The 19,108-nt window shown below is 37.8% G+C and overlaps 1 protein-coding gene across 1 annotated transcript in view; it reads left to right on the forward strand.

Moving 5' to 3' along the window:
* The window catches only part of NAA35 (N-alpha-acetyltransferase 35, NatC auxiliary subunit), a 115,387-nt gene that overhangs the window by 34,830 nt on the left and 61,449 nt on the right, over positions 1 to 19,108 (forward strand). The window contains exons 3-6 of the mRNA XM_007939016.2: positions 1,568 to 1,603; positions 6,336 to 6,450; positions 7,852 to 7,926; positions 14,953 to 15,120. Coding sequence (XP_007937207.2) covers positions 1,568 to 1,603; positions 6,336 to 6,450; positions 7,852 to 7,926; positions 14,953 to 15,120 — 394 coding nt within the window. The remainder of the gene's footprint in view (positions 1 to 1,567; positions 1,604 to 6,335; positions 6,451 to 7,851; positions 7,927 to 14,952; positions 15,121 to 19,108) is intronic.

Genomic DNA, 19,108 nt, shown 5'->3' on the forward strand with positions numbered 1-19,108 from the left:
GCTCTCATGATTCTTTCTTTGTCTTTGGTTTTGGTGAGTTTGATGATGATATGTCTTGGTATTTTTCTTTTGGGGTCTGTCCTGTTTGGGGTTTGTTGGACTTCCTGAAGGATATATTCTCATCTTTCATCGTATCAGGGAAGTTCTCCTCCAACAAATCTTGGACAGTTTTCCCAGTGGTTTTATTTTTCTCTTCCTGTTCTGGAATTCCAATGACATGTAGGTTATTCCTTTTGATGGTATCCCACATCAACCCGAGGCTTTCATTTTGTTTTGATCTTTTTTCTGATTGATCCCTTTCCAAAGAAGTATTCAGGTATCTGTCTTCAGTGTGATTAATTCTGTCTTCCGTTGCATCAGTTCTACTCCTTTGCCCTTCAAATGTGTTATCTATTTCTGACAATTTAGGATTAATCTTCTGGATTTCTATCTATAGATTCAGAATCATTTCTAATGTTTCATTTATTTTGTCATTTTGTTCTTGTATTTTCTTCCAGAATTCTTCTTTGGTTTTGTCTGTGTTTTCCTTTATCTGCCTCTCAATCCTTTGAAGATACCTAAATAAATTCTTTTGAACTCCTTATCAGGGAGTTCCAATGCTGCCTTCTTCTTCAGGGATGTGTTTTGGGTCTATATCCTGGTCCCTTCTTTCTCCTGCTTTATCTTGCTTCTTTGTGTGGACTGTGATGCTCTGTTGTCTCTGAGGCATTGTGATGTTTTGGTGTTTATATTTAATTGGTGATTATATGTTGGAGTGACTTGCCCACAATTTTCGTTTTCTTTGTATGTTATCTATACAGGCAGGATACTGTGCTGTGCTCCTCTATTCAGTAGTTGACAGCACTTACACACTCACCACCTGTCTCCTTTCCTTTGTCAGCCTCTAGTATGTCCTTGCAGACCCTGGCACACAGAGCCTGTTCTTAGGTCCCTGGAATCCAAAGGAGAATACTATTACTTTAAAATCCAAAATCGTCACTTGTAGACATTCAAAATGTCTGTGCCCTCAGTCACTTTAAATATCCAAATGGCCGCCTCTTGTAAACATTCAAAATGGCTGCGCCCTCGGTCACTTTAAGTATCCATAATGGCCGTCGCTTGTAAACAATGAAAATGGCTGCGCTTTCCAGACAGCAGATAGTTCACAGCTCAGGTTGTCTCCCTCCTTGCTTTTTCCTTTGGTAGTCATAGGCCACCAGAGCAGTTGTCCCTGCAGCCCTTGGTGACCAGGAGTAATCTTTAGGTCAGTTCCCAAGTCCCAACATCACTTGGAAATATTCAAGTTATTGGTCTCTTCAGAGTAGCTGACAGTCTGCAGCTCCGACCGTCCCTGTACTCACTATTTTCCTTCAGGTTTTTCCACTAGTTGGTGCCTAATCCACTTCTGTATATAGTTCCTTTCAAAGCTCAGGGTCCCAGGATGATCTTCTGTATCTCTGTCAATTGGTTTTTCTTTCTGTTGAAGAGGGTCTGTGCCGCTTATCTGCCTATTCCTCCATCTTACTGGAAGTCCCTGAATACTTTGTTTTGGAAGGCTCAACACAAAGCTAGTTACTATGAGGTGGAGGTTAAAGATGTCCCATTTGTCCCACTTTTCCAAACTGTTGTACAACTCCATCATGTCTGACATCAACTACTACTCCCCTCAGTACTTCCCCTCCTGTCTTTGGGTTTTGTGATTTGCTGCACTGTTTTGGAGAACTCAAGAACCATCAAGAAATGGTCGACACTGTTAGGGAGCCTGAAAATCCCAAATCCATATGTTAGACATCAGGCTGGAGGCTTCTCCTGACTTATGTGGTTGCAAGGGTTGATGCATTGAAATTGACAGGTCAGATAATAGGCTTACTGGACTGTGGAAGCTGTCAAATTAGGTCAGATGTTAGGCTGCTGGCTCAAGTTCCAAAAACCAGAGATTAGATGATGGGAGCTGGATGCAGGATCCGGAGCAAGAGGGAGTACTTTTCCAGAGCATTCATAAATATATATTGGATGCAGGCTATACTCTCAAGGAAACTCCCCTTACTTGATCAAGACGGTTCAGGGGTATGATTTGCATAAGGCTGGTAAGAACGATGACTGTGTAAGAATGGTGACTGGAATCAGGCAGTGACTCAGGATACCTCACACCTGAATCCTGCCTCATTAACATAATGGACAGTTCATTCCCAAATGAGACTACAACCATAGGCATAGAGGCTGGGATTTATAACACATTACAAAGTGGAGGAGAATTCTATCATTTTTTAGTTGTTAAACCACTGAAAATCATGGCCTGCTGAAGTTGACATATAACTTTAACCATCAGAGGTTCCATACTCCTTATTTGCATTAGCAGCAGGCTATCAGTCCCCTTGGTGGGACACAAGCATCTTATTTGCATAGTCCTACCAAGTCATTGTGTGGCAGTTACAGTGACCATGCTAGTAGGGCCTATGAAATAAGTCACTGTACCACAAGAGTGTAATGCCTCTTTTCCTTTCACATGGAGTAGTAGTTTTTGGGATCTGAGTAAATTTACATTTCAAAACTGCAAAAAAACATAAAACCAAAAACCTAATTATATTTTAAACTTTGGTAAGCTATTTTGAAGCATTTGACCCTAGTTATGTTGTTGTTGTTGTATTATAGAAGGGTTAAACAAAACTAACTCACTGCCGTTGGGTTGGATCCGACTCATAGCGACCCCTCCTTGGGTTTCCGAGGCAATATCATTACAGAAGTAGATTGCCTACCCTTCCTTCCGAAGAGGCTGGTGGGTTTGAACCACCAGGCTTCTGGTTAGCAGTCAAATGTCTTAGGCACTGTGACTGTGGTCCTTTACTTGAAAGTAGATGTACAGGATGTAGAATTTTTTAAAGGGTATGATTGCCACGTGCTATTTGCTGATGACCAAACCAGGAAAACCAAACCTGCTGCCATTGAATTGATTCTGATTCAGAGACCCTATAGTATAGAGAAGAACTGCCCCATAGGGTTTCCAAGGCTGTGAATCTTTATGGAAGCAGACTGCCTTATCTTTGTCTGTGGAGCAGCTGACCTTGTGGGTTTGAGCTGCTGACCTTTTGATTAGCAGCCAAATGCTTTAACCACTGTGCCACCAGAGCTCCTTTGCTGATAGACAGAGATCAACAAATGCCTGGATGAAAGTAAATTTGAGAATCTGTAGAAAACAATAATAAAGGGAAATACTTGATTATATTTTTCCTCACATAGATTAATCTCAATTCCCATACTACTATGACCAGGCTCAATTTTCAAAGGCAGGGACATGAAGTTTTAAACTGGTAAATAGACAAGATTGGAGTTTTTGTGGGGAAAAAATTTTGTGGGGAACCAAAATTTAGTTCTCATATTTTAATGTGTGTCACAGTCACCCAGAGAGCTTTTTAAATAACAAGTTACTGGGCTACACCACAGAGTTGCTACCCTGTGAAATTGGATGTCTACCAATTTCCTGGGTAGTGATGCTGCTGATCTGGAGCCCAGGCTTTGAGAGCCACTAGAGATCATCATTTTGATGAGGCAGGTAATTACAGGAAAGATGCAATGAAACCAAACCATAGAAGAATGTAGCAAAGTGGCTCCTGGCCATGGAACAAGGCTTGAGAGAGGACTACTAGAGGAACCTGCTATCCTTGATTTCCCCAAGATTTTAGGTTTTGAACCTGGAGAAACATGACTGCCAGCAGCCTACTCTGACGGTCTTTCAAAGTTGTATGTTTTCTCCTGAGCATATATCTCCTTTAGCCTATTTTCCCGTTCTCTCCCTAGCACGAATAATCTTCTAACATACAAATAATTTCCTTATCTTTATTATTATTGTCTGTTTCCTTACCTTAGAATGTAAGCTCCACGAAGCAGGCAAATTTATTTTGTTCACTCATGTATTCCAAATGCCTAGAACAATGCTTAGCACACAGTACGTGCTCAGTAATTATTTATTTAGTGCATAAATTAGCTAATTTAATGGTACTATAGTTTCTGTAGTAGTTTTTACCAATTAGGAAAATATCTCATGGGTTTAGGATTTTAATTGTGTCATTAAAACCTTTTTTTAAAAAGTTTCATGTGAGTAATAAATGGATATTTTGTTTTTAACAAAGCCATACATCAGAGATGAAGCAAAAATTTCCTATGACATCCTTCTTTCTCCAGTCTCATGTCTTTGCCCAGGGGTAGTCTCTGTTATGGAGTCTCTGGTTAATGTAAACGGTTAACATGTTTGGCTGCTAACCGAAAAAAGAGAAGTTCTAGTCTACCCAGAGATACCTTGGAAGAATGGCCTGACAGCCTATTTTAGAAAAATCTGCCATTGAAAACGCTGTGGAGCATATAGTTCAATTCTGATAACACGTGGAGCACCGTGAGCTGGAGTAGACGTTGTGACAAACTAGTGTTTTAGCCACTGATTACAAGTTACTAGATTGCTGTATTACCTTCTAGACCATTTAAAAAATATGTTCATGTACATGAATAAACATCTGTAAAAATGAAGTATAAATGGGCTTATATGGTATGCATTCTATAAATTCCTTTCCCATTTAATTTATCTTGGAGATCTTTTCATGTTAGTGTATAATAGTTCAACCTTGTAACCTTTTAACTGTTACAATGTATTTACTAAAACGGATGTGCCATAATTTATTCTGTTGTTTCTCTATTGAGGGACATTAAGGTGGTAACAAGAGAAAGTTGAAGACATTTGCTTTATAAAAACCTCATGTGAAAATAATTTTATAGGGTAGAAGCATAAAAATAAAATGCCTGGCTTCAAGTATTTGTTTTATATTTTAATGGACTCAGCCAAATTTTCCTCAAAAAAAGTCTTAATTTACACTCTCACTAATAGTGTATGAGAGTACACTAGATATTTTTTAAAAAAGTTTTCCAGTCTCAAGGCAGAAAAAAACCCCCACCTTGTTCTGTTTTTCATTACTTGATTTCATTTGAATTTGTATAGTTTTTCACTTTTTTTATTAGCAGTGTATATTTTCTGTGAAATACCTGTTCATATTCTTTGCCTGTTTTTCTTTGGATTATTTGCATTTTTTTTACTTGTGTTAGTTATAATTAAACTTTTTAAAATTATCTATATTAAGAATATTTTCTTCAGATTATTGTCAATATTTTACTGTCTATTGTATATTATTATTGTATGTAACTGTAAAATATTTACACAGTTAAAGCTATCAGCTTTTCCCTGTATAGCTTCTTTGTAAATTATCGAAGATTTTTTTTTATTTGTTTGTTTCAGGTTTAGAACTTAAATCTGTCTGAGATTTATATGTTCAGATGGTATAAATCGAAGATTTAACTTCTTCCAGATGGTTAGCAACTTCTTTCAGCACAATTTATTGACTAATTCACTGTTTTTCTACTAATTTGAAATTGTGCCTCTGTCATAATTCCCACATGGGTCTTTGTATTCCAGAAAACTTTTAATTATTGTAGCTTTATAATATTGTTTGATACCTTGTGAATCCCCATTGTTTTTATTTTTTTAAGACGTTTCCATTCTCACATAATTTCTATTTTGGCTTGGCAGGCTCTTTGAAAAATACCATTTAGATTTTGATTAGCATTGTATCAAATTTGTAACTGAAAGCTGTCTTCAGCGATACTGTCATGTGATCAGATTGTGAGAGAGTTTAAATTGAAGCAGTAAGAGGTTAGAGAGATTTCAAGGAAAGACAGACTGTCCCTGAAAGCTCTCTTTGATGTGTTACTGCTGTTTTTTTCTGAGAGCTGTGCCTTAGGGTAACAAGTCAATTTCTTTATTTTCCTGTTAGACTGTAGATTTAGATTAAGTAAAATATGGAGTCAGTAGTTTGATAGACAACCAAGTCTCCTTTTGGGCTTTTCTTTTTTCCTTTCCCATTTATTGAAATGTATCTCAGCAAATGATATACTTATTAATTAGTCCACAGTGCATCACAGCTATCTGCTTTTATGGCTAAATAGCCACTAATACTAGAACATAAGGATTTCTGGATTATTTTTCATTATGTAATTGCCAGAACTTTGGGCATTATAGACAGTAATGTGCTAAATTATTAGAGTTTTAAGATATAAAGGAAGTGAAAAAGAGGTAAAAGTTACATGATTATTTCAGAATGACTCCCTAAATGTTAAATAGTTATAAGAAATTATTTAAGGAAGGAAAAGTGAAATCTATTATATATCAGATAATCTATTTCCTTTTTTCCAAAAATTTCTATGTATAAAAGACATGTTTTATTTTAAAAATACTAATAATTTATATACCATTGTAAGTGTCTGGGTAAGCTTACTGGTTTAGAAACAATCTGTTGGGTAATTTTTTTTATTTGTAGATTTGGTCTTTTTGAAGCCATGTCTGCTATTGAAATGATGGATCCCAAGATGGACGCTGGAATGATTGGAAATCAAGTTAATCGGAAAGTTCTCAATTTTGAACAAGCTATCAAGGTAGTTACTATTGTATTTTTTTTATCCTTTTCTATTTCATGTGTTAAAAGTTTGTACTTAATAATGAAAATCAATCTTAGTGTATTAAAGTACAGTTTTCTTAAAAGCATTTACAGGTATAGAAATAGGAATTTGTTTTAACCTTTAATTATCTTTTTCTATTAAAATCTGAAAATTGTTTGAGGTGTTCATTAAAAACTTGCTCTTACTTTGTGTGTGTTTAATTTATTACTTTTTGAAAGCATTGCATGTGTAAGTATCAGGATAATTAGCTTAAGGATTTAATTGTAATGAATTTGAAACAGTAAGAATTTATGAAAAATTCATAATTGCTAAAGAGTTTAATTATATAGATATTTATGAATAAAACATTTCCTAAGCAAATGGACATTGTAAACAAAATTTACAAGTAGTATGCACTCACTCCTCACTTAGAGTCATGGTTAGATTCCAAAGACCATATTGTTATTTAAAAATTAGCATTATGCAAAAATGGAGGATGACCACATCAGATCCCAAATGGAGGATGAAAAATACATAATTACGTAACTGCCAAATTGCATCATTACATTACTGCCAAAGCGCAGAGAATCATGGCCCAGCCGGGCTGACACATAACCTTAACCATCATAGCCAGCGTTACTCTTACCTTGCACCTTGGCGTTCTTTACTGCCAGTATGAGTCATTAATACACAGAATAGTCAGATTTTTTTTTTACTATCGTGGTCAAAAGTGAAACGTGAGGTAACAGGACAGTCAATAAATGAAGAGTAGGTATACTTAATCAGAGGAGCCCTGTGGCACAGTGGCTAAGTGCTCAACTGCTAACCAGAAGTTTGGTGGTTTGAACCCACCAGCCACTCTGTGGGAAAAAGATGGTGCAGTCAGAAAAGATTTACAGCCTTGGAAACCCTGTGAAATGGTTCTACTCTGTCCTGTAGGGTTGCTATGAGTCCAGATCAACTTGATGGAACCAGGTTTATAGTTAATTAATTTAAAGGAAATGTTTTCCTTTGTAGCTAGCTTCATTCCATTAAAATGATATGTATCTATTAATAATTAGAATGAATTTAAACTGTGCTTTAAAATACTTCTTGCTTTGACTTTTCATTTCTTTATAAAAGCCTTTATTCTGTTTCAGATTAGAGAGGCTTTGATTTCTCATTTTAAGATATTTTGGTTAAAGGCATGTTAAAGGTATAGAGGTTTAAAATACATTGTTTTTAGAAATACATAGTTGATTCAATGTCTTAGTTTTATCAGATGATGAGAGAGAGTTTCTTAGAATTGCTACTTTTAAATATTCAATTTTTAAAAGCCAAAATGCTACTATAATTTTAAATAACTATAACTTTTAGAAAATATCTGATTGTATGTCTTAATTTACTGTCTCTTTCTAGGATGGCACCATTAAAATTAAAGACCTCACCTTGCCTGAATTGATAGGGATAATGGATACATGCTTTTGCTGTTTGGTGAGTATGAAAGTAAGACTGTTGGCTATTTGAAAATTATGACTTAACATGAATCTTTGAATTTAAACATATGCACACTGATGTTGATGATCAGTCTATGTAATCTTGAGCCTAGTAAAATGGTGTAAGATTATCAGGCCAACCTTCTTGTTGTTATTGTTATTAGGTGCCATAAGGTCCGCTTCAACTCATAGCGACCCTGCGCACAGCAGAATGAAACATTGCCTGGTCCATTGCCAGCCTCATGAACCTTGCTATACTTGAGCCCATCATAGGCCTTCCCCTTTTTTGTCAACCTTCCACTTTAGCAAGCATGATATCTTTCTCTGGGCAATGGTCCTTTGTTATGACATGGCCAAAGTAAGTGAGATGATGTCTGGCTATTCTCGCTTCCAAGGAGCATTCTGGCTATACTTCTCCCAGGACAAATTTGTTAGTTCTTTTAGCAGTCCATGGTATTTCAGTATTCTTTGCCAACAGCATAACTCAAAAGTATGGACTCTTCTTCAGTCTTCCTTATTCGTTGTCCAGCTCTCACATTCATATGATGTGATTGAAAATACCATAGATTGTGTCAGGCACACCATAGTCTTCAAGGAGATATCTTTGCTCTTTGGCACCTGAAAGAGGTCTTTTGCAGCAGATTTGCCCCATGCAGTATGTCTGATATCTTGACTGCTACTTGCATTGGTGTTGATTGTACTAATATGAAATCTTTGACAACTTCAGTCTTTTCTGCATTTATCGTGATGCTGGTTATAAATCCATTTGTGAGGCTTTTTGTTTTCTTTGTATAGAGGTGCAATCTGTACTGCAGATTGTAGTCTTCAATCTTTATCAGCAAGTGCTTCAAGTCGTCCTCACTTTCAGCAAGCATAGTTGTGTTGTCAGCATGTTGGAGGTTGTTAATGAGTCTTACTCCAATCCTGATGCCATATTCTTCATATAGCCCAACTTCTCAGGTTATTTGCTCAGCATACAGATTGAATAAGTATGGTGAAAGGATACAACCCTCACACACTCACTTCTTGATTTTAAACCATGCAGTGTCCCCTTGTTCTGTTCGAACGATAGCCTCCTGATCTCTATACAAATTCCTCATGAGTACAATTAAGTGTTCTGGAATTCCCATTGTTCTCAGTGTTATCCATAATTTGTTACGATCCTTGCAATCGAATGCTTCTACATAGTCAATAAAACATAAGTAAACATCTTTCTGGTATTCTTTGCTTTGAGCCACGATCCATCTGACACCAGCAATGATATCCCTTGTTCCATGTCCTCTTCTGAATCCAGCTTGCATTTCTGGAAGTTCTCTGTCAATATACTGCTGTAACCATTTCTGAATTATCTTCAGTAAGATTTTACTTGTGTGCAATATTAATGATACTGTTCAATAATTTCTACATTCTTTGGGATGACCTTTTTTTGGAATGAGTACAAATATGGATCTCGTCCAGTCATTTGGCCAGATAGTTGTCTTCCAGATTTCTTGGCATAATGAGTGTTTCCAGCATGGCATCCATTTGTTGAAACATGTCATGGGTATTCCATCAATTCCTGGAGCCTTGTTTTTTTGGCACTTCCTTCAATGCCGCTTCGGCTTCTTCCTTCAGTATCATTAGTTCTTAATCATATGCCACTTCCTGAAATGGATGAACATCGAACAGTTCTTTTTGGTACAGTGACTATGTGTATTCCTTCCATCTTCTATTGATGTTTCCTGCATCATTCAATATTTTGTTCGTATAATCTTTCAATATTGCAACTCAAGGCTTAAACTTTTTCCGCAGTTCTTTCAGCTTGAGAAATGCTGATCATGTTCTTCCATTTTGGCTTTACAACTCCATGTCTTTGTACAGTTCATAATAATAATTGACTTTGTCTTTTCAAGCTGCTCTTTGAAATCTTCTGTTCAGCTCTTTTATCTTGTCATTTCTTCCATTTGCTGTAGCTACTCTCTGTTCAAGGGTGAGTTTCAGAGTCTCTTCTGACATCCATTTTGGTCTTTTTTTCCTTTCATGTCTTTTTAATGACCTTTTGCTTTTTTCCCTGGATGATATTCTTGATGTCATCCCACAATTCCTCTGGTTTTCAGTCATTGGTGTTCAGTGCATCAAATCTTTTCTTTACATGATCTCTAAATTCAGGAGGGATCTATTCAAGGTCATATTTCGGCTCTAGTGGACTTGTTTTAATTGTCTTGAACTTCAGCTTGAACTTGCATATGTGCAGTTGATGGTCTATTCCACAGTTAGCTCTTGGCCTTGTTTTGGCTGAAGATATTGAACTTACGATTGCCTCTTGCCTTAGATGCAGTCAATCTGATTCCTGTGTACTCTGGCGAAGTCCACGTATATAGCCACTGTTTGTGTTGTTGAAAAATGATATTTGCAATGAATAAGTCATTGGTCCTGCAAAATTATATCATGTGATCTCCACTGTTATTTCTATCACCAAGGCCAAATTTTCCAACTACCAGTGATTCTCCTTGTTTCCAACTTCTGCTTTCTAATTGCCAATGATAATCAGCACATCTTGATTGCGTGTTTGGTCAATTTCAGACCGTAGAAGTTGGTAAAAATCTTCATTTTCCTCATCTTTGGCTTTGGTGGTTGGTGCCTAAATTTGCATAATAGTAGTATGAACCAGTCTCCTTGTAGGCATATGAATGTTATTCTGTCACTAACAGCATTGTACCTCAGGACAGATCTTGAAATATTCTTTGTGATGATGAACGCCATGCCATTCTTCAATTTGTCATTCCCGGCATAGTAGATGATATGGTTGTCTGATTCAAAATGGCCAAAACTGGTCCATTTCAACTCACTAATGCCTAGGATATCAATCTTTATGTGTTCCATTTCATTTTTGACAACTGGCAATTTTCCTAGATTCATAATTCATATGTTCCATGTTCCAATGATTAAATGGATGTTTGCAACTGTTTATTCTCGTATTGAGTCATGCCACATCAGCAAATGGAGGTCTCGAAAGCTCTGCTCTATCATTAAGGTTGGCTCGACTCTGAGGAGGCAGCTCTCTCCCAGTCACATTTTGAGTTCCTTCCAGCCTGAGGAGGTCATCTTTGAGCACTGTATCGGACAGTGTTTCAGGGCTATTCGTAAAGTTTTCCAGACAGTGTTTCACTGTTGTTCATAAGGTTTTCACTGGCCAATTCTTTGAGAAGTGGATGGCCTCTTTCTTCTTCTGAGTCTGCCTTAGCCTGGAAACTCCATTGAAACTTATCCACCATAGGTAACTCTGTTGACATTTGAAACACCTATGGCATAGCCTCCAGCCTTGTTGGAACATGCAAGCTACCACAGTACTACAAACTGACAGACAAGTTCATCTCCCTTAGCTGCTTCAAACTGCTCCGCTTACTTCCTGGCCTCCTCCCTTACCTGTTCCAGCCATCCGCCAGCTCCTGCTTCCTGCCTGGCCTCTCCCCTTACCTATGCCTTAGGAAACAAGTGATTTCATTATTTCAAATAGGTGATTTTAAATTCTCATTTTCTGGATGTAGGGATATTTTCTTTCTAATGAAGATAATTATATAGTGGTTGTCCAGAGTACTCTTTATATTCTCATGGTACCCAGGGAAGCAAATCTCTAGTTAGAAGGTTTTATGAAATAAGCATGGAATTGAAACAGAGGATTGGCTCTGGAGAGATTTTTTTCCCCCTAATCTAAGATAAACCATGGTAAGCTATCATATTCTACTGTGAAGTAAATTTTTTAGTTGTTTATATATAGTGGACAGTTTGCTTCCCTAAGCAATGTTGTCTAATTGTGGGAAAATTATGATTTGTAATGCCTGCTGATGTAGTGCCTAAGGCATTTGACTGCTAACAAGAAGGCTGGCAGTTCAAACCCACCAGCCATGCCTTGGAAGGAATGTTGGGCAATCCACTTCCATAGTGATACCATCTCGGAAACCCCAAGGAGGGGTCACTGTGGGTCAAAATCAACTCGACAACAGTGAGTTTGGTTTTTTTGTTTTGTTTTGTTTCCTTTGCCTACTTTCTGACCATCCTTTTTAAATTTGTTGTTAAATCATCATCCATAGAAATATGTGATATTTATTCATTTATTCCACAAATACTCAGAATATTTTTACTCAAATTTTAAGCAAATGAAATTAATCACTCATTTGCTAATTAAGCAACTGTGTATGAAGTTCTAATTTTTAAGTGTTTTTCACGTATAGTTTTTACTTACGTCTCACAGCCACTATTCTATAATGTATTTGATATCAGCTTGTCTGATTTGCCTAGGGTTATGTAACTAAAACATAGAATCCTTATCCTCATCCTTCTGCCTGCAAAGCTGTCTTTTTCTCTCAAAGACATCTTTATTACCAGCATTTTATAGTGCTGATGAGATAAACAATCTTGTTACTCTTGAGTGAATTTTGAGTCTCATTGACCCTATAAACCAAAACCAAACTCACTTCCTTCGAGTTGATTCTGACTCACAGCAACCCTCTTCTGGGTTTCCGAGACAGTAAATCTTTATGGAAGTAGATTGCCCAGTCTTCCTTCCATGGAGCAGTTGGTGGGTTTGAACCACCAACCTTCTGGTTAGCAGTGAAATGCCTTAGGCACTCTGTGACCAGAACTCCTTCAGTGACCCTATAGGACAGAGTAAATAAAACAAAAAACCAAACACACTGCCATAGAGTCAGTTCCTACTCACAGCAGTCCCCATTGGGTATCTATCCAAGGCTGTAAATCTTTATGAAAGCAGACTGCCCAGTCTTTCTTCAGTGGAGTGGTTGATGGGTATGAACTACTGACTTTCTGGTTAGCAACCAAACGCCTTAACCACTATACCACCAGAGCTCCTTACGACAGAGTAGAACTGCACTATAGAGTTTCCAAGGCTACGTAAGTCTTTATTGAAGAAAGCTGTGCAATATAACTTTGCTTGCTGAAAATGAAGAGGACTTGAACTTAGTGATGAAGATCAAAGACTACAGCCTTCAGTATGCATTACACTTCAACATGAAGACAACAAAAAATCCTCACAACTGGACCAATAAGAAATAATCATAATAAACAGAGAAAACATTGAAATTGTCAAGAATTTCATTTTACTTGGATCTGTAATCAGCATCCAGGATTAGTAGTCAGGAAATCAAATGATATATTGCATTGGGCAGATTGGTGCAAAAGACCTGTTTAAATACGTTCAAAGCAAAGATATCACTTTGAGGACTAAGGTGTACCTGATCCGAGCCATGGTATTTTCAGTCACCTTAGATGCACATGGTGCTGGACAGTGAATAAAGAAGACTGAAGAATTCATGCCTTTGAATTATGATGTTGGCAAAGAATATTGAATATACCCTGGGCTGCTAAAAGAATGAACAAATCTGTCTTGCAAGAAATACAGCCAGAATGCTCCTTTGAAGCAAGGATGGTGAGACTTTGTCTCATGTACTTTGGATATGTTATCAGGATGGACCAGTCCCTGGAGAAGAACATCATGCTTGGTAAATTAAAGGGTCACTGAAACAGAAGAAGACCTTCAAGGAGGTAGATTGACACAGTGGGCTCAAACATAGCAGTGATTGTGAGGATGGCCCATGATTGGGCAGTATTTCATTCTTTTGTATGTAGTGTAGCTATATGTTGTAACTGAATCAATGGCATCTAACAATAACAGTCTTTATAGAGAAAACTGCCTTATCTTTCTCCTGTAGAGTGGCTGATGGGTTCAAATTGCCAACGTTTTGGTTAGTAGCTACATGCTTTAACCACCGTGCTACTAGGCTTCTTCCTGGTAGCACGAGGAAGGGAAATTAAAGATTGTTGGAGATGGATAGGTAAAGACAAAAATTTTGACAATATGTACATGCTTTTATAGTTATGCAGTGGGAACAGAGAAGAGGGGTTAATTATTTCTGGGAGAGTAAGAAAGGCTATAGAAAGGGAGTGATGCTGCCATGTGAAGCTCTGAAGAATGGTAGGCATGTGGCAGAAGGGATAACAAGATTTTAGGCAAAGGGAATATACTGCGTAGACTTTGCAGTAAAAATGTTAAGTGTGAGAAATCATAAAAGTCTAGAAGGAATGTCTAAATAGTGAAGAGTTGTGGAGAGACCAGGATGGGAAATTAGAGAAAGGAAAGAGGGACGGTTTTTGACAAGGTTGAGGAAACATTCTGTTTCTATGATACTGTTAGGGCCATGTTTAAGTGTTTGGCCTTTAATAGAGAGCTTTCAGTCTAGAAAGTCTCATCTCCACACTGGTAATACCAAATACACATCTTAATTACAGTATTTTTAGTATGTATTTCTCATTTCATGATACTGTGTGTGTCTTGCTCTATTGCAGAATTCTTGGATTTCAGTATAGAAATCATTGCCAACTTGGGCAAATTGTTTAAACTCTGATATATAAAAGGAGAAAAATACCATCTTCCTTAAAGTGTTAGCAAAAAAATGGGCTAAGGTGTTTGGAAACACCTAGTATAGTACTTAGGAAAGTTTTCCACAACTTGAATGTAATCAGTGTCACTGAGTTGTACATACAAATAGAAATTACTGAATTGGTATATGCTCTGCTGTGTATGTTCTCAACAACAAAAATAAATTATTAAAAAAAGAGAGAGAGAAGAACTGAATATATGGCTAAGGACCCTACTCCAAAATTGTTAATCCCCCAGTTTACAGATTTTTATTTACTGCCTTCTAGAATTGACTGCTTTCTGATGCTTCAGAAGAGGTACTCTAATTTTATTAGTCTCCAAAGATAATACAACTTAATAATATCTGAGAATGCTTCCCCATCAATAGCTACTTATATTTATAGTATATGATTCTGGAAAAACTTTAGTCATTGAAAGTAAATTTTAACTCTTCTGTCTTTTCTGACTTTCCTTTAATCATCATTTAAATCTTTTGATTAAATTTATATTTATTTAAGTCTGTAGTCCCCTGACCTTTGCTGGTTCAATTTAGACTTACCAGACTCTGTGTGTCACCCTTAAATGATACATTCTTTCATTTCTTTATAGATCACATGGTTGGAAGGCCATTCCTTGGCACAGACAGTATTTACGTGCCTTTATATTCATAATCCAGACTTTATAGAAGATCCTGCCATGAAAGCTTTTGCTCTGGGAATCCTGAAAATATGTGACATTGCAAGGGAAAAAGTAAATAAAGCTGCTGTTTTTGAAGAGGTAAGATTTTCTTATTTAAGAACTGAGGCTCACTGATGCCTTATTCTCTGTAATGTATTTAAACAGTTTTATGATATATCCGTAGTTAAAAACTGTTTTTAAACGTGATACTCAGTGTCAAACATCTTCCTCTTCATTTGGTCGGGTTCTGGTCAGCTCAGCCCTAGCCATCCAAGCTAGGTCATGGGTACCAGCTGGAAAGTTTGGGAGTCACACTCTTCCTTTTACTTCAGACCAGCCAGCACCTTCTCTCACATGTTCAGCCGTCAGGGACTATTTCAATGCCTGTAGGCTCACAACTCCTTGTGCTTCAGACCAGCCAGCCCTTCCTCTCATCTCCAGTCTCCACGGCCTAGGTCAAAGAGTACCAAACTCAGCCTGTTTCTTCTTTGCTGCACTTCCCCCATTTCCACTCAAGTGGACCCAGGTGGTCACGAGAGCAACATACAAGCTTACCGCTCACTGGCTTCTTTTAACTTTCAGTCCTGGAAGGGGTTTCTCTCATGGACCATGTCTTTCCTGCTTTGATGCACCCAAAGCCTATCTGCTTGCTCGAAATTCAAAAAGCCAAACAGTCATTTTTTTCTCTTCAGGTCTTTTCTTCAAATGCAAATCCTCCATTCCCTCAGTAGTACTGGGTAGGGCTCAGGTTTTCTACCTAAGCTCCTAGTACTCTACACACAGGGCTTAAAACAAAAGCCTGGGTTTCTTTTGGGCAAATTCTATTTCCCCTTTTAAACATACCCAATCAGGTATCAGCTGAAGGTGGACTTACATGCTCTCTGTTTTCCACTACCCATAATCATTTCTAATATACAAGCAGGTAAGAGACATTCAGTACCCATAGTACATTCAGGTAAACACATAATCTGAAACACATAATCCTTTTTAAGACATTCCAGGTTCTGTTTCTTCGCCTTAATTACAATCCCATTCTTTGCATATGGCCTTGGGCCTTTGGCTAGATGTAACCAAAAGCCTAGCCTTTGGATGAATATCTCCTTTAAGAGGTAACACCAAACAAAGTAACGCTCTAAGAATCTGAAGTTTCACTTTCCAGGCCCCTTCCTTCTTTCTTTTACAAAGTCTCATGCTTCTATGAGTCTGGAGCCATTGCAACGTATCCCATTGCTACTGACACCAACTGCTAAAGGGGCAAGGAGGCCACATCTTCTGACCTCCTCTGAACCCCACAAGAGGAAGACAGAATCACCATCAGTAGCCCAAGGCCTATTCCTGCGAGGCCAGACATGCTGCTTCCCTCCAGCCCTTTCACCAACCCTGGAACCAACCATTCCTCCCGCAGCACTCACCACCATTCTGCTGGGTTCGATAATTCACTGTAGTGGCCATACAGAGCTCACAGATTATGGGGTTTATTAGGAAAGTTGTTGTTGTTATGTGCCATCAAGTTGGACCTGACTCATAGCGACCCCTCCTTGGGTTTCCGAGGCAGTATCACCGGAAGTAGATTGCCCCATCTTCCTTCCAAGGAGTGGCTGGTGGGTTTGAACCGCCAGCCTTCTGGTTAGCAGTCAAGTGCGTTAACCACTATGCTACCAGAGCTCCCATTAGGGAAGTACCAGGCTACAATTCAAGTTCAGGAAAAACGCTCAGTCTTTCTCTGCCTGCTGTCTCTCAGCCAACAGTCTCTCTTAGCCACTCTCTCCCAGCAGTGCGTGTCTCTCGATGTCTCTCTCAGAAATGCTTGTCTCTTGTGTCTCTTTCCCAGCAGCACATGTCTCTCAGGAGTGCGTGTCTCTTTCAGCAGCATGTCCTTTTCAGTCAGAAGTCACAGAGAGAGCTTCTGCCTCTAGGAGGCCTCCTTTTGAGCCTGGCAGAGTGACCAAACTAGCCAATCATAACATCAGAATTCTAAGCATGTGAGAAAGAGTGAACTTCCCAGAACATCACTTTGTGCTGCTTCCAACAGAAATACCCCAGGTGGATAATTTTTATAATCAGGAGCTCCTCAATTGCTCACAGAAAATTCCACCATGGAGTTTACAAAGACTTATGGCTAGAAAAGCCATACCAGGTAATTTACTACAGCGCATCTCCTTCGTTTTACTTATGTGGTGGATGACGTTGATTGTTTTTCTAATGTTGAACCATCCTTGTATACCTCATATAAACTCCACTTGGTCATAATGAATGACTTTCTTGATACGTTGTTGGAGTCTATTAGTTAGGATCTTGTTGAAGATTTTTACATCTATATTCATGAGGGATATTGGTCTGTAGTTTTCCTTTTGAGTGATGTCTTTGCCTGGTTTTGGTATCAAGGTTATGCTTGCTTCATAAAATGACTTAGGGAGGATTCCATCCTTTTCTGTGTTTTGGAATAGTTTGAGTAGGAATGGTGTTAGTTCTTCTCTGAATGTTTGGTAGAATTCTCTGGTGAAATTGTCTGGGCCAGGACTTTTTTTTGTTGTTAATTTTTTGTTGACCTGTTCAATTTCTTCTTTTGTGATGGGCCTGTTCAAATTTTGCACCTCAGACTGTGTTAGGTTAGGTAAGGGGTGTGTACCTAGAAATCAGTCCATTTCTTCCAGAGTTTCAAATTTGTTGGTGTACAGTTCTTCGTAGTATCCTGATATTCTTTTTATTTCTGTTGGTTCTGTTGCGATGTCACCCATTTAGTTTCTTATTCGTGTTATTTGTATTCTCTCCCTCTATTCCTTTGTTAAATTGCCAGTGGTTTGTCAGTTTTATTGATCTTCTGAAAAAACCAACTTCTGGTCTTGTTGATTATTTCTGTTGCCCTTCTATTTTCTGTTTCATTGATTTCTCCTTGATTCTTGATTATTTCCTTTCTTCTGGTGACTATAGGCTTTTCTTGCTGATCTGATTCTAATTGTTGGAGATGTTGGTTTAAAGTGTTGATTTTGGCACTTTCCTCTTTTTTGAAGTGTGCATGTATTGCTATAAATTGGCCTCTGATCACTGCTTTCGCTGAGTCCCAAAGATTTTGGTACGTTGTGTTTTCATTCTCGTTTGATTCAAGGAATTTTTGAATTTCAATATTTATTTCTTCTCTTACCCAATCTTTCTTAAGGAGGGTATTACCAGTTTGCATGTGTTTACTCTTTTTCCATTGATCTTCCTATTACTGATTTCTAATTTGATAGCATTATGATCTGAGAAGATGCTTTGCAGTATTTCAAAGTTTTTAAATATATTAAGGTTTTCTTTATGGCCTAACATATGATCTGTCATGGAAAATGATCCATATACACTGGAAAAAAATGTATATTGTGCTGTTGGGTGAAGTGCTCTGTAGATGTCTATAAGGTCAAGTTGGTGGATTGTATTGTTTAGCTAGCTCTTCTGCATCTTTGTTGAGTTTCTTTCCAGTTCTATCTTTCATTGAAAGTGGTGGATTAAAGTCTCCCGCTATGACTGTGGAGTCATCTATTTGGCTTTTCATCTCTTTTATAGTCTGATTTATGTATTTTGGGGCTCTTTCATTGGGTCCATAGATACTTATTACGGTTATATCTTCATGTTCAATTGATACTTTAATCTCTATATAATGTCCTTCTTTGTCTCATATGGTGGTTTTTGTCTTAAAGTCAATTTGATGAGAAATCAGTATTACCACTCCTGCTCTTTACGGTTGTCATTTGCTTGATAGATCTTTTTCCAACCTTTGATTTTTAGTCTAATTTTGTCTTTGTCTCTAAGGTGTGTCTCTTGTAGACAGCATATTGATGGGTTTTGTTTTCTTATCCAGTCTGCAACTCTCCATCTCTATCTCTTTTTTTTTTAAATTGTGATTTGGGTGAAAATTTACAGAGCAAATTCACTTTCCATAACACATTTCACATACACTTTGTCTCACGATATTGACCACAGTTAACCACAATGCATCCCCCTCATATTTCCTTCCGATAGTTACCTCTTCCCTGTGTCCATCCCTCCATGCACTCCTGCCCCCTGAGCTGTCTCCCTGTGCATAAGCAGCTCTTCTTTCTCCCATGATTGT

This window comes from Orycteropus afer, unplaced genomic scaffold, assembly GCF_000298275.1.
Source record: "Orycteropus afer afer isolate SDZICR_OR568_19922 unplaced genomic scaffold, OryAfe1.0 scaffold00005, whole genome shotgun sequence".
In the NCBI taxonomy this organism is placed as follows: Eukaryota; Metazoa; Chordata; class Mammalia; order Tubulidentata; family Orycteropodidae; genus Orycteropus; species Orycteropus afer.